Raw genomic sequence first — 22,942 nt, 5'->3', positions numbered from 1 at the left:
ACATCTTGTAGAATACTGTGAGCTGGAGCTGACTGCCTGATAACAGTCAGATACTGGGTGAGCAGGAGGGAGTTGAGTAGGTGCCTTCAGCAGGAGCAGGGAGAGTGGACCGGGAGTGAGGGAAAATCAAGAGCTTCACTATGTGAAGGAAACTAGAGATGGAAATGAGGCAGGAAGCAGGGAGAAATGTGAAAATGAAGGTAAGGGAAACTGCACCACACAGAGAAGGAGGAGCACTGCTCACAAAGGTTACCCTAAATAGATGATGGAAGGAAATTAGAGATGGAAATGAAACAGGAACAATGAGGTAGGAATGTTACAATGTTGTGAAGACAGGGGGAGGGCTTATCTACATGCAGGATTAGGGGAATACTGAAATAAGTGTTATGGAAGGCTGAGAATAACCTCATTAGCTAATCAAGGGAAACCAGAGATGGATATGAGGTAAGAAGCAGGGAGTAACCTGACAATGATAATACAGAGTTGCACGATATTAAGGAGAGGCACTGATGAAATAATACAGATAAACTTTGAAGTTTGGGCAAGGAAGACAGGGAAAAAACTACTGGCACACCATACAGTGCTACCATGTGACTTAACACAGCCCTGGGAGTTGAAAACTTTGATGCAGAGTTCAAAAGAAAGTCTGGATGGATCAAAACAGGATCTAGGGATGAAAATAATATGCTGAACAGAGTGGATAAAAATGATGTCATGAACAAACTACAGGGGCATTATATTACCACCAGACTAATATATATCCTCATGAGTAGAAAACTGTAGGTCAGAGACTTAAAAAGGAAAATCCAGATACGTCAACACAAGCTCTCAGGATGAGGGGAGAACTACTGTAACAATATGAAAGAGACTGGATAATATATACATACTGAAGAGAGAGGGGAAAAATCTTTGAGGGAAGGTACAGGGATACAGTACTGAAAGTCCTCGATGCAAGTCATAGATGTCTTCCATAATCTCTTAATTATTTCCCTGCAATTCATAATGTAAACTGAGGACTAGTCAAATCAGATTTAAATTTGCCAATGGAATTTTTCAGATAATCTGTGCCTTAATTAAAGAGGACACAATCCTATGGTTGCAGTGTCTTTCTATGAATTCAGAATAAAAAGTCTTATAAGTTCCAACAATTGAAGTAAATTGAATAGAACAAACTGCCCTAAGCTAGAGTGCACACGAAGTACTTTATTCTGGGCCAGAACATTAATCACGAAAATTTTTATCACTTGATGTGCACTTGGTTTCTTGGGCTTAATAAAATCAAACTCAGGCATAAGAAGATGGATAGCTGGTTATTTGCAGCCTCAGGTTATAATCCAAAAAAAGTCAAATTATACTGCACTACAGTAAGTTTTCATTGCAACTGGTATACTATAAACTGGGAATAGCTAGCAAGTCAGATTAAAATATAGCAGTAAAAAAGTAATGGGCATTTTTTCTGCCTATCACTGCCGGCATGATAACAAAAATGAATGTCATAGAAAATACTGTATTGGGCAATTTTTCTGTATTTTACTGCAGACATAATAAGTAAAAAAAAAAACAAAAGAAGGGCAATTTTTCTATAGAGTACTGTGACAATAATAGTAAATGTAATAAAAAACGTAAAAGTCTTAGCAAAAACGATGAATAAAAGGTAGGCCACTTTTCTATAATATAATATGGACCTTAGCAATAATACTGTACTGGCAATAATAATAATAATAATAATGAAAAAAACAAATAACTACGAGTCAAATGGCCACCCCTTACGGGATTATGGCATCTGGCAATAGATGGATAGATAATGAAAAAGCAAATGTCAAAAATGGTCAACTTACAAGGACTTACTGTACTGCATCATTGGCTCTGAGATACACCAAGCCTAGTACCTAAACCTGCCCAGGCCCCTGAGTCTCCCCAGCAGGGCCTCCTCCAGGGGAATACTATCAATGGGCGAGACGTCATCATTCTGCGGGTACTGGTAATCGTCCGTCATGTCACCGCCTCTTGTTGCAACCCCTCCTGCCGCCCCCACACCAGCCTCTTCCTGCAATAAGTTAAAATTATAGTACATTTGTTTTAATTTGGTAATGGTTCCTAACGGCTTCAAGCTCAGTTAACTTTTCCTGCATCCTATATGGTGTTTATTTCAACCTGGCAAAGATCCATGTGTGTGTGTGTGTTCTTACCTAATTGTTCTTACCTAATTGTATCTTTACAGGAATGAGTCAAGCTCGTACTGTCCCGTGTCTTAAACAGTATTTATCGTACTTATCCTTAAATTTATGAATTGTTTTGGCACACACTATTTCATTCGGTAGTGCATTCCATTGATCAATTGCTCTGTTTGGGAATCTGAATTTCCTTACGTCTTTATCACCTTTCTTCTTATGCAGTTTTTTGCAGAGAGAGAGAGAGAGAGAGAGAGGTAATGTCTAATTTGGTATCATAGTTGTCACTTGTCACTCCATCCCACATGAAAGCTGGTTTGTGTGTGTGTGTGTGTGTGTGTGTGAGAGAGAGAGAGAGAGAGAGAGAGAGAGAGAGAGAGGGAGAGAGAGAGGTAATCTCTAATTTGGTATCTTAGTTGTCACTCCATCCCACATCAAAGCTGGTTAGTGTGTGTGTGTGTGTGTTCATCCCTACTGCCCACCCCTCTGCCCCTCCACCCTACCCTACTCTGTCACCTACCACAGTCTCCTACCACCCACCCAGTCACCGAAATTCTCTTAATATGCCCCACCACCCACGGCGCCCACCCACATGCCTCCCAGCCCGCCCACAACGATACTTGGACCACCCACTTACAGGCCTACCCCCCCCACCCACCCATCCCACCCCGCTCATTCATCACGGGAGTATCTTAAGTGACATTTATTCTTAACGACAAAATTGCGGCACTATGTTTAATTCTCTCTCTCTCTCTCTCTCTCTCTCTCTCATACCGTACTTAATTTTTAATGAACTTTATTTCCTGTTTAAAGGAGACACTTGAAATCTAAAGGGTTCATACGGGCTACATATATATATAAACACCTATACTTCTTTCATTCAAACTTGGCCTACAAGAGCCAATAGATTAGCCTTGACACGATGCTAATCACGAAGTACTATGAAAAAAGGATGTAAGGCCGTGGCATTATCTTTTTCTGCTACTGACCTACGTGAGAGACACAAATTGAGGAAAATCTGGGCCAAGTTATGGTGAAGAGAGTACTGTTCATTTCCAAGTTATTTCCATCTTGAATAAACTTATGGACAAACTTCCCTATCGTGAGTAAAATCGGTAGTCGTTCCGAAGTCCACCCCATAGACCACACCACAGACCACCCACCTCCAGACCTACCCCTCTCCCATAGCCCAGACCACCCCTGTAGACCCACCACCATCAGGCCTACCCACCCCTCCCTCCCCAGCCCCCATAGACCACACACCATCAGATCTGCCCCTCCCCCTTTGATTCCCCCTCACCACCCATACACCACACGCACACACACACACGCACACACACACACACGCACACACACACACACACACACAAGACCCCTCAGACCACCCAGCACAACGCCTACCCCCCATATAGACCACCACCTTCTACCACAGACCCCTACAGATCCCCCCTTTCTCAAGGCCCCCCTTACAGACCACCCATCAGACCTACCCTCCATAGCTTAGACCCCCCCAGACCACCCAACACCACGCCAACCACACATAGACCCATCCTTCCCATCTAGACCCAAAGACCAGCCAGACCTATACCTCCCTTAGACCTCCCATCAGACCTTCCTCCATAGCTTAGACCCCCAGACCATCCAGCGCCAGAAATATCACCTTTTCATCGCCCCCTGCAGACCACACCCACCAAAAACACTATCCCCCCTCTCCACAAACCTCCCCCTCATCCCCGGAATTAATCCATTACCACTATGACACTGACTACTTCCATCCCCAACTACCAGGCTGAGAGAGAGAGAGAGAGAGAGAGAGGAAAAAGAAATTAGCATACACAAGAACACACACAAAACACAACACTGTATATCGATATTGGCAAACACACGTCACAGCCAAACACGTAGCTCTCATACTCAAGGCTTTCACACACACACACACACACACACACACACACACACAGGGGGGAGAGACCCATTTCCGTCCTACACACACACACACACACACACACACACACACACACACACACACACAGGGGGGGAGACCAATTTCCGTCCTCTTCATGTTATTCATAAATTTCCATTAATATTCTGTCGTAGATGAAGATTTTAATGTGCTGGAAGGATGACGATGAGAGTGTAGGATTTCTGGCAATTTCTGCATATACTCCTTTCACATCAAACTGGCGTAAATTCGGCATCCTTCCATCGTGAATGCGGAGCCATAAGAAAGGCCCGTATTCTCCCAAACATCTTTTCCTGAGCGATTAATTCTGTTTATTACACCTTACTGTCCTCCTCAGTATTTCATAAACCCTTCCAACATCGCCATACCCTGCATAAATACTGTACAAAAGGATAATAACCAGCCACATCCAAAAATAAGTTGCTAAGGAAGAGGTGTTTGGGTGCTTCCTTGGCCGACGAGAATACGAGCCAAGGAATTAACATTTGAATATGGTGCTAGTAACGAAGTGCGGTAGTACTGTCTTATTCCGCCACTAAGGTACGGGAAATGAAATGTGAAAGGACAGTTATTCTCCTCTAGGTTAAAAGTGTGAATGAAATAGGTGAAATATTTCTCAAGTAAAACAGGGGTGTGTTCAAAAGTTCATAATTCTGTGAACAAAGGTTAAAAAATATATATATACCTCACCTGGTTCACCTGACGACCACCGGACTCAATGAAGCACGTATGATGACCAGTTGTCTAATCAAATGATGGTAAACCGCAATTTCTTAGCAAGTAATATTTAAGCAACGCACAACCACACGCGTCAAGCTACACTGTCGGTACGTCGCCTCTGCAGCTCTCCTCCACGTTAAGTTACCAAACGCATGAGAAAACGTGAACATTTAATCATAAGTAGAAATATTAGAACTTCACTTAAAGCATATTTAGGTGATACATAGAGACCAGCTCTCTGAGGACCACACATATATAAGTGATCGAATCTAGCAAATATCTACTCCAGCCTCTTACTCGTCATCGTAACGTTTGATAGAAGAAACTGGAGTACTGTACTTATAAAATGTATTACCATTCATATAAGGCACATTATTGGATGCCTGAGTCTTTCACTGCCAGTCACCAAAATTTTCATCGTTTTTTGATAAAAGAGAGTTGATAGTGCTGGTATTAATGGCTCAGATCAAAGAGTTATATGCTACTGTCTTTCGGAGTCATGTTATGCTGATGGGAACGCTTATCACAGTACAAGACAGGAAGAACTGATTTAGGCCTTTGAATTTGACTTTTGATGCATGAAAACATATAATGACACACGATAAGGTTATTCCAAAAATTCGAAGACAATAATAGTTTCTAGTTAATAATCAAAGGTTGTTTTCGTAAAAGTGGAATGTTTTGTTTTGTTTTGCTTGTGTTCGTGGCTTCTTATGAGCCTCGCATCTTTGATCTACCGAGATTTATTTAAAACTCTGGGGCTATGCATATAAGACACAGCCACCATTACTACATACACCAACACTGCCTTTATAACTACCATCTACCACACTACCACCCACACCATCGCTACCTAACCATCATTCATACAACTGCTTCTACGACCACCCACACCACAAATGCGACCACCCAGGTCACTTCTACGACCACCCACTACTACTGTACTACCATCACTACGACCACCCATATGGACCACCCCAGTAGTTAAAGACCACCACGAAGCAACCACACACACACACACACACACACACACACACACACACACACACACACACACACACACGGGGTAGGGGGAGGGGAGGGAGGACACGAAGAGAAGGGAGGGAACAGGGAAAGAAGGGAGGGAACAGGGAGAGAAAGGAGGGATGGAGGGAGGGGGGTGAGGGATGGGTGGAGGGAAGGAGAGAGAATGGGGAGAGACAGGGGGGTAGGAGGAAAATGGAGGGGGAAGGGAGGTAAGGGGGTAGAGTGGAGGGAAGAGAAAATGGGGAGGGAGAGAGAAATAGACTGGGAACAAAAAGGAAGGAGAGAGGAGGGAAGGAAAAGGGTAAGAAAAAGGAAAGGGAGAGAGAGAGAGAGAGAGAGAGAGAGAGAGAGAGAGAGAGAGAGATGCAGGTTCCGAGGGGAAATCTTGACTATCTGTTGACTAGACTAATTTACTTCCCCTCTCCTTCACTCCCCTACCCTCCTCTCCCACCTCTTCCCTTCACTACTTCCCTCCCCTCCCCATTTCTCCCCCCTCCTCTCCCCTTCTCCTTCCCTCCCTTTTTCTCCCTTCTCCTCTCCCCCTCTCCTCCTCTCCCTTTTCTTTCGTCTCATTCTTCCTTCCCATTCCCCTATCATCATCACTCCTTTCTCTCTTCATCCCCCTATCACTATCTATCCCACCCTCTCCCGTTCCCCTCTACCTCCCCTCCCTCCCCTTTCCTCTACCAATCCCCTTTTCCCTTCTGTCCCTCCATCCCTTCCTCTCCCTCTCCCTCCCTCTCTCCCTTCCTCCCTCCCACGCACAAAATAAATCGCTAAGGAGGAAGTGCTGCGAAACCTGCACGTTTTAACTTTCATCCATACGCGTCACTCCAAACCACGTGTGTTTTGTTTATATACAATATTAAATAGCATAGTACTCATTCAAACGTCTTTTAACTTACCCAGCAAGCTTTTAAAGTAATTCAAACTTACGATTTAATCTCATTCAAAAGTCTTTTAAATCGGTCACGACGCTCCCTTAAATGTCATTCGTCTGTGTCTGAATCACGTGCTTCTGTTTACTATTTTAAATTTCATCCATCTGAGTTTGGACCACGTGCTTTTGTTTACAAAGTTAAATTTCATTCTTTTGAGATTTAAACACGTGCTTCTGTTTACTATTTTAATTGTCATTCATCTGGGTGTCAACCGCGATGTTTTGTTTACGAATTTAAATATCATCCATTTGAATTTTAACCACGTGCTTGTGTTTACTATTTTGAATATCATTCATTGGATTTCAGCCACGCTTATTTGTTCACCAACGATACATACACATATTCCAGCGTTACATAGAGTGTTGCCACATACTCCAGCGTTTATTTACCCATTCGTTTATTGCCCAACAAGAGCGTAGGGGGCCGGGGCTAGACTATTTCACACACACACACACACACACACACACACACACACACACACACACACACAGAGCGTAGGGGGCCGGGGCTAGACTTTTCACACACAAAGCGTAGGGGGCCGGGGCTAGACTACTTCACACAAACATAGAGTGTAGGGGGCCGGAGCTAGACTACTTCACACACACACGCAAACACACACACACACACACACACACGCACATACACACACCACACGCAAACACAACCTAGACACACACACACACACACACACACACACACACACACACACGCACATACACACACCACACGCAAACACAACCTACACACACACACACACACACACACACACACAATCCCATTGTCATTGTGTTAGGCTGCATAAAATATCCATATACATCTGTAGCCACGAAGGAACTAAGCTCTTCACTCCGACGACGCGTTTCATTGCTATTACTCTGGCTACCTCTGGACGATTTCATTCAGCTTTCGGGGGAGACCTCTTGTAGCGAAGGGATTAATTAAGGCTGTATCTAACCCCTCCAGTTCGAAAAGCCTCTCCAAAGCTGAATAAAATCGTCTGGTGATAGCAAGAATAATATATGAATTGCGTCATTGGCGTGCAGAGGCTGATAATAGTCAAGTATATGGGGGAAGAGTGCCAGATGCCAAACCCCCCTCCCCCACCAGAGATGTAAATGGACTCGCCCGTGATATTTATCTTTCTCGCAGTAATTCGGCGATAAAAATAAATTATATAGTTCTACCAGTATATTCAGCACTTTATTTAACTGTTTATTTATTTATGCATATATATCTTTATTAGTAGTTATATTTTCAATCTGATTTCTAACCTCACGATGTTTTCTTTTTATTTTTTAATGCCAGGAAGAAGGAACCAAACTAGCAGCATTTTCGAATATGCTACCGTGTCCCAAATATCGGCTGAACTTGTGATTTTTGAGTGTGTGTGTGTGTGTGTGTGTGTGTGTGTGTGTGTGTGTGTGTGTGCATGAAAAATTTATTCGTAGGACCGTTGAATATGAAGGAAATATCGCCATAGTTCTTCCATCTTAACATGATCCAGATTTGCGTCTTTTTGCAGCTTATTTCACGTAATTCATGTACTACGGTTCTGCATCCTTTCCACGGCACTTCTTCATGACTAGCAGCACATTCTAGTGTTAATCTACAGCTCTTCATCCTTTCCACAGCACTTCCTCATGACTTGCACCACATTCTTGCGTTAATCTACGGCTCACATCTTTTCCACAGCACTTCTTCGTGACTAGGGGCAGTTCCAGTGTCAACTTCTTCTTATTGCCCAGTATTCAAGATGGAGATGGCAATTTTACGCCTATACTCTTCTCACTCTCAGTTGGTCCAGAATTTCATCCATCTGCAACTTATTTCATGTAGCTCAGTGGCAGCCAGACGTTGCTGCTGCTCTACATCCTTTCTATAGCACTTCTTCGTGACGAGCATCATAGTCTGGCGCTAATATGTTCTTACAGCTCAGCATTCACAAGATGGCACTATTAGGCCAAGTTAGAGTGAAAGGAGTATATATAAAGTGAACAGCGTAGATCTCCACATCCAAATATTACGTAAAAGAATAATGTCACCGTGTATGATTATTTTGGCGCACTTTTTGGGTCGTATTCTAAGTGGTTTGATGTCGTAACACCTTTATCTTAGCGATTTATTCTGTTATCCCTCAATATCCTTTCGTGTGTTATTGATGCAAACTGTCGATAATAAAACGATGAATTAGAGAAAATGTTGATGTGTAAGAGACAAATTAAATAGCTGCGGGGAATATGCTACGAGCCCATAATTGCTTGTGCAGAGTATGGTGATGTTAGACTTATGTAACAGAGGATAGGGCAGTAGGGCGTAATAAGCAAAATGAATCGCTTAGGAAATGGTGTTAGGGAGCTTCCTCAACTGACGAGAATACGGACCTACGTAAAATGAGTCAATATTACAACGTTCACGAGAATGTTAAGGTGTAGTATGCAAAATAAATCGCGAAAGAAGAGGTGTTAACGAGGCTTGAACAACCAGAACTCGAGAATATTAAGGCGTTATGTGCCAAAATAAATCGCTGAAGGAGAGATGCTGCGAAGCCACAACCACTACGAGAATATCAAGGCATAACGTGCAAAAATAAATCGCTGAGGAAAAGGTTAACAATCGCCAGAATAATGAAGCGTATTGTGCAAAAATAAATCGCAAGTGAAGAGGACATAACTCAGGAATATTAAAGACCAATGTGCAAGAGTTAATCGCTAAAGGGGAGGTACTAAGAGGCCACAATCGTGATAATTCAATCTCAGGGATAATCTCCACTGCCTTTCGCTCGTCACATCTCACCCGGGCACACATTAGCACAACGCGAGCATCCCTGTGGCTCCCTGCAACACTCGGTCCGCCATGAATGAATCTTTGTTGACATGTGACGTCATTGGGGAACATGACGGGCGAGTCCATTTTCGGCACAAACGGAAGGGGGAGGACACTTGTACCATCCATCCATCAACTCAAACTTACCTTCCTCCCCCGCCGTTTCTGAGGTTATGGTAAGGACTAGAAATTCTTAAAGGAGTGATGGTGATGTTAGAAGGATTAGTTAGGGGAAAGTTAGGGTGTTTGAGGGTAGTTCTATGGCCCGACCTCCCCTACTAGACTAATGTAAGAGCCGATGTGTGTGGTCCGAGCAGGTGGGAGGAGTCAGGCCACCCACGTTGCTGCCCCTGGACCACACACGTCGAGAACTCCCTGTCACCTCCCTCCCTCCCTCTCTCCCTCCCTTCCCTCTATTTTCCCTCCCTCCCTCCTCTCTCTCCTTTCCTCCGTTCCCTCTTCCCTACCTCCCTGCTTTTCTCTCTCTCTCCCCCTCTCTTTTTCACCTCTGCTTCGTTTTTATTCAGTTTTGCTTCCTTCTTCATCATCTCCCTCTCCCTCCCTCCCTCCATCCCTCCATCCTCTCTCTCTCTCTCTCACACACACACACACACACACACACACACACACACACACACACACACAGTAGCGAGCATCATCAGTAATTAGACAGACTAATTATACCCTTTTTAATTAAGAAAGAATCTCGGAGCAATTAAGTTTTAAGATGGTGGGGTAATTAGTAGATAAAAAAGATAGTGAGTAGATAAAGGCCTGTTTTATTAGTCACACACACACACACACACACACACACACACACACACACACACACACACACACACACACACACTTGACTTTCTCATTAACTAAGATTTGTTTTTTTTATTTCTCCTTTCTCTCTCTCTCTCTCTCTCTCTCTCTCTCTCTCTCTCTCTCTCTCTCTCTCTCTCTCTCTCTTCCTTCTCTTTTTCTCTACTCACTTTTTTCTTCTTCCTTAATTTTTACCGTCCTAAATCCCTCTCTCCCTTCCCCTTCCCTCCTCTCTACCTCCCTCCTCTTCCCTCCCTCCCTCCCTCTCTCTCTCTCTCTCTCTCTCTCTCTCTCTCTCTCTCTCTCTCTCTCTCTCACCATGGCTTTCTGCTGTAGTTCTGCTGGTGTGGGCGCTTGGGCAAGATCAAAGTCTCTCCTAATGGCTTCTGAGTGGCTGGGGTTGGTGACGGTGACGGTGTGTGTGAGAGGTAGGTAGCCCTCTGCTGTAGTCGTTATCTCGTAGTCCCCCGGCGTCAGTAGCCTCCAGTAGTCACCATCGCGAACTGCAACAATAGCATCATCACTATCGTCGTCGTCATGATCATCCTCATCATTATCATCGTCGTCGTTACTACTACTACTGCTACTACCACTACTACCATTACTGCTACTACTACTACTATTACTGCTACTACTACTACTACTACTCTCACTACTACTACTACTACTGCTACTACTACTACTATTACTGCTATTATTACTACTATTACTGCTATTACTACTTCTATTACTACTACTATTACTGCTACTACTAGTATACTACTACTATTACTGCTACTACAACTACTACTACTGCTACTATTATTATTTATCATCGTCATCATCATCATCATCATCATCATCATCAAGAGGTCAGAGCGCCTAAACCCACTAGAACAGCACACCTCTACCTGGAAGCATTGTGGCCTGCTAGGACTGAGCCTGCTATCATCTGACGGAACTGGATTTCGTATAAATTTGAACTCTACGTCTTGGTTGCCTGAAAATGGTTAGAGATCTTAGTCACGTTGGAAAAAACGCTCTACTGTGACGTATGCTAACCTGAAGTGACGTTGTGATTGAAGCAGTGACGTATTCTAACCGGAAGTGACGTATACTAACCGGAAGTGACGTCATGGTTGAGGCAGTGACGTATACCCACCTGAAGTGACGTCATGGTTGAGGTGGTCGTCTCTAACATGGGTATCGTTGATGCGGGTGACATTCTTGACGTGGATGGTGGCCCCCGGGATGCCCTGTCCTGTGAGAGAGTCCCGCACCACGCCCTTCACACCTGTATGCACCTGTAAATTAAAGCACCTGTAGGCACCTGTAAAATAAAACACCTGTAGGCACCTGTAAAATAAAACACCTGTAGGCACCTGTAAAATAAAACATCTGTATGCACCTGTAAAATAAAACACCTGTATGCACCTGTAAAATAAAACACCTATAGGCACCTGTAAAATAAAACACCTATAGGCACCTGTAAAATAAAACACCTATAGGCACCTGTAAAATAAAACACCTATAGGCACCTGTAAAATAAAACATCTGTATGCACCTGTAAAATAAAACATCTGTATGCACCTGTAAAATAAAACACCTGTATGCACCTGTAAAATAAAACACCTGTAGGCACCTGTAAAATAAAACACCTGTATGCACCTGTAAAATAAAACACCTATAGGCACCTGTAAAATAAAACACCTGTATGCACCTGTAAAATAAAACATCTGTATGCACCTGTAAAATAAAACACCTGTATGCACCTGTAAAATAAAACACCTGTATGCACCTGTAAAATAAAACACCTGTATGCACCTGTAAATTAAAACACCTGTAGGCACCTGTAATATAAAACACCTGTATGCACCTTAACACCAGACACCATTCGTTATACAGGTAAGATTAAGGTCCTGATTAATGCAGAAAATAGTAGTGGACGTATAATACTGCAAGGCTAGTATACTTAAGGAAGACTACGAGTTATAATACATATATACGTACATACATACCGTACGTACATACATACATACATACATACAGGGAAAGCCACCTTCAGACAATCACACTCATTTATATCAATAATTTTGAGGGCAAATGAATAAATGTTCACTGTATGATGGTTTAGATAGATTGATACACACACACACACACACACACACACACACACACACACACACACACACACACACACGCACACACTTCCTCACCTGCCACAAATACTCCATCATGGCCTCCTTGTTGTCTTTCCACTCCTTAGGCAGAGCAGACGCAGGAGGGTATTTGTCACAGCCCACCTCCAGCGTCACCTCCAGGGCATTAGAAGACAGGTAATTGAAGTCCTGCATGCCTGGGGGCGACAGAAAGTGAGATAGAGTGTGAGAGAGACAGAGAGAAAAAGAGAAAGTGAGTAAATATTTGTCAGAGCTCACCAGCGTTACCTACTGGGTGTTAAAACGAAAGATATTTGAAATTTTGCATAGATGAAGGAACGAATGAGAGAAGGGAAGTTAGAGTACCGATTTGTTTTGTTAATTTCTAAGTAGCAGATAACAGTATTCTAAAATCTAGAAAGGGAAAGGCGTACACACGTTCCAATACCTGTGTTATGCCTTCTGTCCCCCAAAATACCGTTGCAAATATGAGCACATAAAGGGAGGAAACGTAGTCATATCTAGCAGGGAAACCCTGGCTCGAAAAGATGGATGTTTGGTCACGTATTTAAAGATAACACTGCTCATTTATCGCGGGGAAACCTCAGAATCCTTCATTAATGTTTTGGTATTGAGGCACATTTGCTAACTTAAAACAAACCTAAGTTAATTTGACGCAACCCACCTCCCTCCACACTATACCAGGCCGCTCCGTTGGTCACCCCGCCGTCGTGGCCAAAGGAGTAGTCTCCAGGAACACAGGGAGGTCGAGTGGGGTCAGACATACGTGGGTGGTTGCTGGCGTATACCCTTGCAAGATGTCTGGGAGATAAAGAGTTCTTAAATATGTAGTACTTGCAATGTGAATGAATGGAAGAAAAAATATAGAGATTAGTAGTAACTGCAATCCGAGGCTCATGTGAACGTGAACTCAGTGGACTGCAGGCTAGAGTTGTCCTCCACCTGCAAGCTATCCTCCTCGCTTCAAGGGGATCAGGAAGGAGTAGAGGGACGTTTGTGTACCTCCTATACCAGTGCCACCACATGAAGCGTCCCTCTCCAGCACCAAGTCAATTAATAAACAGATAACTGAATAAACGAATGAAATTTTACATGAACGTAGGTAATTTATTTATGATTTTATTTTGAAGCTTTCTTGAACTATTTCCACGTAGATTATTTGTTAATTGGTTTATTTTGACACTCCAGACACTTCCAGCCACCCAGTTTACCTGAACGTCTCGTCGTCTGGGCTGTGTGCATACTCGTGATAGGCGCCGGAGCGAGATGAGTCGTAGGGGTAGTTGGCAACGAGGTCCCCACCGTGGAAGTTGGCAGACAACACGAAGGGGGTGTTCATTATCCACTTCATTATTGCCAACGTCTCTGGCTGGGGCTGTAGAAAGGAACGAAATTCTTATATGTTTCCTCTTTCACTGTCTAAGGACCCGTCCAGACCAAATGTATGCGTGTGAGGGAGGGAGTTATCAATCACTATAACTTTTAGTGGTACCGTCCGCACCCGCACGCTTCCAGTGGGTCCACTTGTATGGATTATAGTGATGCCAAACTTCCGTTAGCACCCGTCCGCGCCAGCAAGCATTTGGTGTGGACGTGACCTAAAGGAATAGATAGCATCCAGGCATGTGTTACGCAGAGAGAGGTGTTGAGCTGGTGACGTGTAACATCTGATATAAGGGAGAGAATCATACAGGTGCTACAGGTAAACTAAATAATTAAACCTGGTTAAATTAGTATACCTGGTGACTCAACTACCTGGTGACTAATTAAACCCCTCTTACCTGGTGACTGAACTATCTGGTGACTAATTAAACCCCTCTTACTTGGTGACTAAACTACCTGGTGACTAATTAAACCCCTCTTACCTGGTGATTAAACTGCCTGAGCTGTTCCATGAGGTGGTTGTTGTGTTGTACGTGCCTGGCCTCGTTGCTGTACATGATGCGGTCCAGGTCAGGGAAGTCCCGGTTCAGGTCCACGCTGTTGTTGTTCATACGGCCCGTCAGGTATGCGCGTCCACCCTGAGGAGAAATGGGGTAGGATGAAGGGCAGGGGTCTTGGTGGCATGGGAGACTTCGTAGGACTTTCAACCTCTGTGTTTTTGTTGCTATATTTTCAAGGGTACGAGGTCAAACGTTCTGAGTGTATCCTGGGAGGTGGTGGGAGGTTGTACGATAAACAGATAGATACATAGATAGACAGAGGGAGAAAGGCAGATAGATAAATACATGAAGAGACAGACAGAGACTCCACTTACGGTATCAGTAGCCAGTTGCCATCCATCAGGGTTCATGGATGGCAGGAGGTGTATTCTGGTGGATGTCAATAGGTTGTGGATGTCTTGGTCACCCTTACGCCATCCCTCACACAGATGATCAGCAAGGCCCAGCAGCAGCTCCCGCCCTACTACCTCGTTCCCGTGCATGTTCGCTACGTATTTAAATTCCGGCTCCACTGCAGAGGATAAGATCACAGAATAGGGTATTACGTATCGTGGCATAATTATGTATTGTGATCATAAGGTACTGTATTAAAAGGGATGAATTTCAGTTACTCTCAGTTACGAAGAAGATAATATGCAGAACAGTTAATTAAAATGCAAATAATTTCTAAGATATTGTGTTATTTAAAAAAGAATCTTAATCTCTCAGTTGCTGTCGAATAAAAGGGGGCCAGAATAGCTCAGTGGTAGTGCTCGCTCATCACGACCGTAGGGTTGACATTTCGAGTCTGCACCAGGGTAGCGTGATGGTGAGAGATGTAGCGGCCCATTGCTCCAGGCTCGGGGGATACTTCCTTTCGTCGAATAAAAACAGTGTTCAAGATTCCGTCACTCAAAATACATAATTCGTATTGAGTCACCACAGTAGAAAAAAAAGAAAAACGAAAAAAGAAAAAGAAAGAAATAAAATCTTAAATTACCACCCACTAAAGAGAATTCCCTCGTCAACGAAGGCACGGTTGACTTACGCATTTCATGTTGTCCCGGGTTATCAGACATCTCCAGCACCCAGAGAGGCACATTCCTGACGGAGGGCTCACTAAGGGCGTACAGGCGGGCTACCTCACCACACCTATCGACCACACGGCGAAGTTCAGCCTCCAGGTCGTCATTGTTGTGGTGCTTCCATTCAAATTGGTTGGTGTCGTTCTGTGTGCAAGTTTGGGATGGGTCAGGAAAGGAATACATACATGGATACGTACACACACACACACACACACACACACACACACACACACACACTTTTTTTTGGGAACTTATGTATTTCAAACATCACACAAGTGTTTTCAGCACTGCTGTGAGTGTGTGTGTGTGTGTGTGTGTGTGTGTGTGTGTGTGTGTGTGTGTGTGTGTGTGTGTGTGTGTGTGTGTGTGTGTGTGTGTGTGTGTGTGTGTGTGTGTGTGTGTGTGTGTATAAGAAGAAATTCATGTATGAGTCAGTTCTCCTTCATAATGCAGGTGTGTGTGTGTGTGTGTGTGTGTGTGTGTGTGTGTGTGTGTGTGTGTAAGGTTCATGGTAGTATCTATGGTGTCTGCCTCACATAAAAACATTAAAAACTAATAATACTTACCGCTGGAATTAATGAAGACATACCCCTTCCAACCACCGCCACCACCACCACCACAGCTGCCCATGTCATCATTTTTAGCTCTGTGTGAAGGGAAAACATGAATATTTACACTTTTCATACATTTATTTGAGAGAGAGAGAGAGAGAGAGAGAGAGAGAGAGAGAGAGAGAGGGGGGGGGGGATCCATTCATTGAGGTATAGGTAAAACAATGACACGAGTGAAGTCTTGGAGATAAATACTGAAATCTTAAATAACCTCAAGAGTTACGTGAACATTATTTCTGTGTAAAGATGGCCAATAAAAGGACCATTTAAGAATATCAATACTTCATCGATTCAATAAACTCCCGTATCTACACCCATAACACACAAAAATTCAAATCTTAATCCATACATCAGACGAGAGATATGCAGACCAAAAAGATACCTAAATATGTCATAGATTTACATACAGGTCGATAAAATGACACAGGTAATGAAAATTATTGCAACATCTGTGCAATAAACTCCCGTATTTCGTCAACTGCACACAGGGAAATTGAAATCTTAAATATATGTAGCCAAAGAGAGGAATGTTGATAAGAGGCACTAGGGCGAGAGCGAGGACGGCTGCACTAACATATGGAAGAGCGGGAAGAGGCGAGAAGAGATAGCAAACATGGTAACGCAGAGACAAAAGGGGTGTTACAGTTCAAATCGGCTTTATTTAGAGCTAATGTTGATTAATATAGTCACTAATTAATCCCACAGATCTGAAAGGAATGAAAAAAATATGGCTCGGAGTCATTAGCATATGGTACTAGAGGGAAAGATGCTGGGGAGACAGAGATTACCTTTAGCAAACACGATAACACAAAATCAAACAGGTATCTCAATGTAATGCGTCTTTATTCAGAGCCACACTTATTGAATCTAGTTAGTAATTAAACCTAAAAATCCGTATGAAGTAGAAATAATATCATTGGAGTTAACAGTCCCCCTAGAACAGTTGCAAAAAAACGCACCCTCCCACCTCTTCCTTTTTACTCTCACTTCCTCTCACGTTTTGCCACTGTAATGTGGTTCTGAGGGCTTGAAATTCGGCTCTGATGTGTACGGAGTTAGAACTGGAGTTAGAAAGGCTGGAGAGGACTACAGTAGCATACCTGACAGCTTGTGGAGAGCAGAGGCTAGTTATTGCACGACCCAACACTCCACCACACTCACACACACATTCACTCACGCACGCGCAGTTTTCAAATATCATCTGCATGATGGGAAAAGTATATTGGTAAACTATATAATCTACTTCACCTTTCAACAAGCTTTCAGAGATAATGATGGATATAACAAAGGAGATTTATTATATACGGGAAAGGAAGACAATATGCAAACACGCACGCGCAGTTTTCGAGAAATCATCTGTAAATTAAGTAAAAGAGGGGAAAACTATATAATGTGTCTCTCTCACACTATAATTTCACAGATAATGATGATGATTATGATGGCGTATCGAAAATATAAGGAAAATGGGACAATACTGACAAACTCTGGCACTATTGATCTCAGCCGCTGCCATGACAACGATGTGGGCGTGTATGACGTCACGATGACGTAGGGGCAGCGAACTGAATGAAGGCGATGAATGACACAGTAATAGCAGCCAACTTGATGGCATTATTTATGGAAGCAACTAACTGACTTGGGACCGTAGAAGAAATGATAAAAATAACTCCCCAATATAACAAAAATAACAAGTAACACAATAATAACGACAATAACAAAATAAATGTCAATAACAACACTGCCTTATAACATTATTTAACAAAACAACTAACCGATTCGTGGTCACAGGAGAAATGACAAAAATATCACAAGATAATAAAAACAATAACGAATAACGCAGTGATGATTATAACACCAATAATAACAGACTTAATATCGTTCCCACTACACCTGTCACACCACACCTGTCACCACACCTGTCACACCACACCTGTTGTCCCACCACACCTGTAACAACACGCCTGTTGTCCCACCACACCTGTCACAACACGCCTGTTGTCCCACCACACCTGTTGTCCCACCACACCTGTCACAACACGCCTGTTGTCCCACCACACCTGTCACAACACACCTGTTGTCCCACCACACCTGTCACAACACACCTGTTGTCCCACCACACCTCTCACAACACACCTGTTGTCCCACCACACCTGTCACAACACACCTGTCACAACACGCCTGTTGTCCCACCACACCTGTCCCACCACATCTGCCACAACACATCTGTCCGACCACACCTGTCATACCACGCTTGTCGCATCGCACCTGTCCAACCACACTTGTCACACCACACCTGTCAGCCCAGATCTGTCAAGCCATATCTGTCATATCATACCTGTCACACCACACCTGTCATACCACACTCTCCCACTATACCTGCCACACCACACCTCTCCCACTATACCTGCCACACCACACCTGTCATACCACACTCTCCCACTATACCTGCCACACCACACCTCTCCCACTATACCTGCCACACCACACCTGTCACACTATACCTGCCACACCACACCTGTCACACTATACCTGTCACACCACACCTGTCACACTATACCTGCCACACCACACCTGTCACACTATACCTGCCACACCACACCTGTCACACTATACCTGTCACACCACACCTGTCACACTATACCTGCCACACCACACCTGTCACACTATACCTGTCACACCACACCTGTCACACTATACCTGCCACACCACACCTGTCACACTATACCTGCCATACCACACCTGTCACACTATACCTGTCACACCACACCTGTCACACTATACCTGTCACACCACACTCTCCCACTATACCTGTCACACCACACCTGTCACACTATACCTGTCACACCACACCTGTCACACTATACCTGCCACACCACACCTGTCACACTATACCTGTCACACCACACCTGTCATACCACACTCTCCCACTATACCTGCCACACCACACCTCTCCCACTATACCTGCCACACCACACCTGTCACACTATACCTGCCACACCACACCTGTCACACTATACCTGCCACACCACACCTGTCATACCACACTCTCCCACTATACCTGCCACACCACACCTGTCACACTATACCTGCCACACCACACCTGTCACACTATACCTGCCACACCACACCTGTCACACTATACCTGCCACACCACACCTGTCATACCACACTCTCCCACTATACCTGCCACACCACACCTCTCCCACTATACCTGCCACACCACACCTATCACACTATACCTGCCACACCACACCTGTCATACCACACTCTCCCACTATACCTGCCACACCACACCTCTCCCACTATACCTGTCACACCACACCTGTCACACCACACCTGCCACACCAAACCTGTCATACCACACATTACCCCATTCTCTCTTCGTGTGCGCGGGTGTAATAACATACTGGTATGTGAAACTGTTGTTATATATCATTCTGACGCCTTCACGTGATGGCACCAATGTAACTGGGCGGCTCCACTGCCCAGTTATACAAACGTCCCTCAACTCCCTCCCTATCCCCCAAAAGGAGGATGGTGATCTGTAAGAGAAGGACAGTTTGAGCCTGTAGTTCACCGGGCTCACATCCAGATGAACTTGGAGCTGCTACTGCTACTACAACCACTGCTACCACCACCACCACCACCACTGCTACAACAACAACTACTACTACTACTACTACTACCATCACCACAACTGCTAATATAACATCTACAACTACAACTACTACTACTTAGCTTAGGGAACTTTTCAAACTGGAAGGAAGACATACCCTTAGTTATATCCATCCACACTGAAGCGAAATACTGTTACCTACAATTGCTATACTCTTTTTATTCCAGCTTGACCTGAAATTACCGTTTCTATTATCAGCGTTCAGATGTAACAATAGATTAACTTTAGAACATGGTGCCTGTCAGGAAGCAGTGCTACAAAAAGGATAGAGAGCAGTAGTATTGTCTTATTCTGTCACTGTACTACGTGAAATTAACTGCCAAAGGAAAAAAAAAAAAGAATGGGCCACGTTAAGATCAGAGAAATACAGGCGCAAAACTTACATCTCTCCACCTTGAACGCAATGCAGTATCAAGTGATTAACACTAGAATATGACGCCAGTCACGAACAAATGCTATGAAAAGGAAGCTGAGCCATACACTCATACTGCCACTGAGCTACGGCAAGTTAGCTGCAAAAGGACAAACGTAGTCACGAATAAATGCAATGAAATGGAGAAAGGCTGCAGTGAAAAAAGATTTTAATTTTACCGGGCCGCGTTTTGCAGCCTGATGGTCACATGACTTGGGCACGCTGAAGATGGTGAGGACGCTGGACGCGTCGAACCAATCAGCAACGGCATGGACAAGGAGGTGGGATATTGCGTTCTCTGCGGTGCTCCTTCTCCCGTAGTTTGTATAGCTTTCTGGAGCATTGTGGACTTATCGTGCTTAAGAGAAAGGCTCTTACACCTGATATAATTGCCCACGCCACTGGACAACATCAAGCTGGGCATCAGAAACGAAAATTGTTGTGTGCACGTTCAGTGCCCAACTTTGCGAAGATATTTCAAAATGCCGGTGGTGTGAAAATACCCAAGCAGAGACGCCTATTTGTTTAAGGCCTCCGCACGGACTCATACAGGGATAGAGGGAAATATGAGTGCTAAACCAGCAGTAAAAGCACGGGAGTGACAGAAAATAGCCAAGTGTCTGGAAACATGGCCGTGAAAGCCAGCGGGAGGTTGCGGCTTGGGTATCGGAGCTGTAGGAGTGAAAAGCCAGCGTCAAGCGCTATCCAGGGAAACACTGAGTCAATTTTGCAGTGATATGTAGTGTGTGAAGTAAGGGTAATTCTTCTAGTGTGCTGTGGAGTGATGAATCTATTTTTAAGGGGACAAGTGGGGAAAATGCTTACTGGTAGGCTATGTGCAGGCGATATGCAGGCGATTGTTTGTGGCGTCTGGCTATAGATAGGGTTTCTCTCTGAGTTTTTATGCAGGACGGAGCCCCATGCCACACAGCCAGTTTGTGATTGTTCATGTGGCCCCAGGTTCATCAGAAAAATGAACCCATTGGACGACAGGCTGAAGTTCACTACCTCTTGCAACCCACCATCACCTTTGTGGGGGATAAGGAGTTAAGGGACGTATGAATAACGTCATTGAAGCCGACCAGTCATATCTGTGCCGTTCCCTTAACCTCAGCCGGATAGAGAGTTGATCATAAAGAGGACGTGCGACCCCAGCTCCCTGTCCAAGATTAACACAGCAATGGAGGAGACATGGAGAAGATGGCGAGCCTCCTCAGATGCTCTGGAACAGCAGTGATTCGTTTCCCACCTGTCTGATGAAGCTCCAAGGAGTCCCCAAGGCGTCAAGGAAGGCCAAGAAGCACCCAACTGATGGTAAGTACACCGCAGTAGTTTTTGGTAGACATTATGATCTGCATTTACATTACAGCCTCTCTTTTTTTGCCGTGTTCTTTTCCTTTTTTAACCAGTGTTTTTGGTTTGTATGATTAGATGTTATAGGTGCTGAATATGAGGAGTTAGTAAGGTATATTTTGTACATTTATTGTCTGTAGTAGTAAACGGTGCAACATTTGGCAGGATGGATAGCACTACAGGACAAGAGCAAGTACACGTTAAGAAGTCAAAGTAGGCTATCCCGATTGTTAAAATGTGCTTTTCAGTGCCACTAAATCTGTGTGTGTGTGTGTGTGTGTGTGTGTGACAGAGAGAGAGAGAGAGAGAGAGAGAGAGAGAGAGAGAGAGGAAATTCTGATATTCCTGTATTTTTTAGGTAATTATTGTGTGTGTGTGTGTGTGTGTGTGTGTGTGTGTGTGTGTGTGTGTTACAGACTGAAATTAATGGGTGAATGGGTTACTGTGGGTAGGCTTGGCAAATTGGTGGTTGGGTGGGTGGATGTGGGAAAATAATCCATTGGGGATTAGGTCCTTGAAGTAAATGCTGTAGTGTCGTGATTTAAATAAGTCCATGTTGGCAAATAAGTTCATGGGGAAATGGGCCCAAGTGGAAGTATACATTTATTGGATGCATATAGTTCCATGGGAGAAATAGGCTAGGTGTGAGAGAATGTAGGTTCATACTGGGATTTGGTGTTTCTCCATGGGAAAAGTTGGTCCATTAAGAAAGTGTCCAAGATTGAAAATAGGTCCTTGGAGGGAAAAGACAGGTTCATGAGGGATAATAGATCCTAAGGAGAAAGTAGGTACATGGCATTAAAACAGCTCCATGAAGAGACAAAAGTCTGTAGTGGCAAATCGTTCCTTGAGGGAAGAACAGATCGTATTGTAGATAAAGGTTCCAATGTACCTGCATGTGTCAGCCTTGGTCACCTAATGGCGGCTCTCCCCATTGCTTTATCTCAGGCAGCCTCCCTACTCAGTGTGTTATCCCAGAGATCACACTCTTTGGCCTCATCCCAGATCTTTTTTTTTTGTTCTGCCTCGCAGTCCTACTCCAATGTTCACATTTCTCACCTTCTGCACCCAACTGTCATCCTCATTCTCTCAGCATGCCCAAACCATCTCAGTCTACCTCTCCTTGTCACAACCCCAGTGCATTCAAGTTCCATCCTCTCAGCTCTTCATTCACAGCCTTAGCCCCCCCAGGCCTTGTATTCAAGGACGCATTACACATCCATCTAAGCATTGTCATTTTTGCACATTTGAGCCTATGAATATGGTATCC

The 22,942-nt window shown here is 44.1% G+C and overlaps 1 protein-coding gene across 1 annotated transcript; it reads right to left on the bottom strand.

The window, feature by feature from the left end:
• Nucleotides 1–1,882: 1,882 nt before the first annotated feature.
• Nucleotides 1,883–22,227, bottom strand: LOC145391828 (carboxypeptidase E-like). Its single transcript, XM_080266316.1, has 14 exons — nucleotides 22,116–22,227; nucleotides 20,499–20,653; nucleotides 18,396–18,538; nucleotides 18,136–18,302; nucleotides 16,187–16,266; nucleotides 15,584–15,764; nucleotides 14,871–15,067; nucleotides 14,479–14,634; nucleotides 13,825–13,988; nucleotides 13,278–13,414; nucleotides 12,650–12,789; nucleotides 11,596–11,737; nucleotides 10,773–10,957; nucleotides 1,883–2,047 (listed from the first exon to the last, which is right to left on the bottom strand). The coding sequence occupies exons 1-14, from the start codon at nucleotides 22,225–22,227 to the stop codon at nucleotides 1,883–1,885; spliced, it is 2,124 nt and encodes a 707-aa protein (XP_080122442.1).
• Between the last annotated feature and the right edge of the window lie 715 nt (nucleotides 22,228–22,942).

This window comes from Coenobita brevimanus, chromosome 20, assembly GCF_032717465.1.
Source record: "Coenobita brevimanus isolate Jiangsu-jjx chromosome 20, ASM3271746v2, whole genome shotgun sequence".
NCBI lineage: Eukaryota > Metazoa > Arthropoda > Malacostraca > Decapoda > Coenobitidae > Coenobita > Coenobita brevimanus.
Note: the sequence above shows the minus strand (reverse complement) of the source record. Positions and strands in the feature narration are given on the sequence as shown.

Bases quoted from the DNA above. Each gene is read 5' to 3' on its own strand.
- LOC145391828 (XM_080266316.1), bottom strand. From the start codon at position 22,227: ATGGACTTATTTAAATCACGACACTACAGCATTTACTTCAAGGACCTA. The intron at 13,415-13,824 runs GTAAACTGGGTG...TTTATCTCCCAG, and splicing joins CCAGACGACGAGACGTTCAG to ACATCTTGCAAGGGTATACG. The intron at 2,048-10,772 runs GTGAGAGAGAGA...AACTTATTGCAG, and splicing joins AACTACAGCAGAAAGCCATG to GAAGAGGCTGGTGTGGGGGC.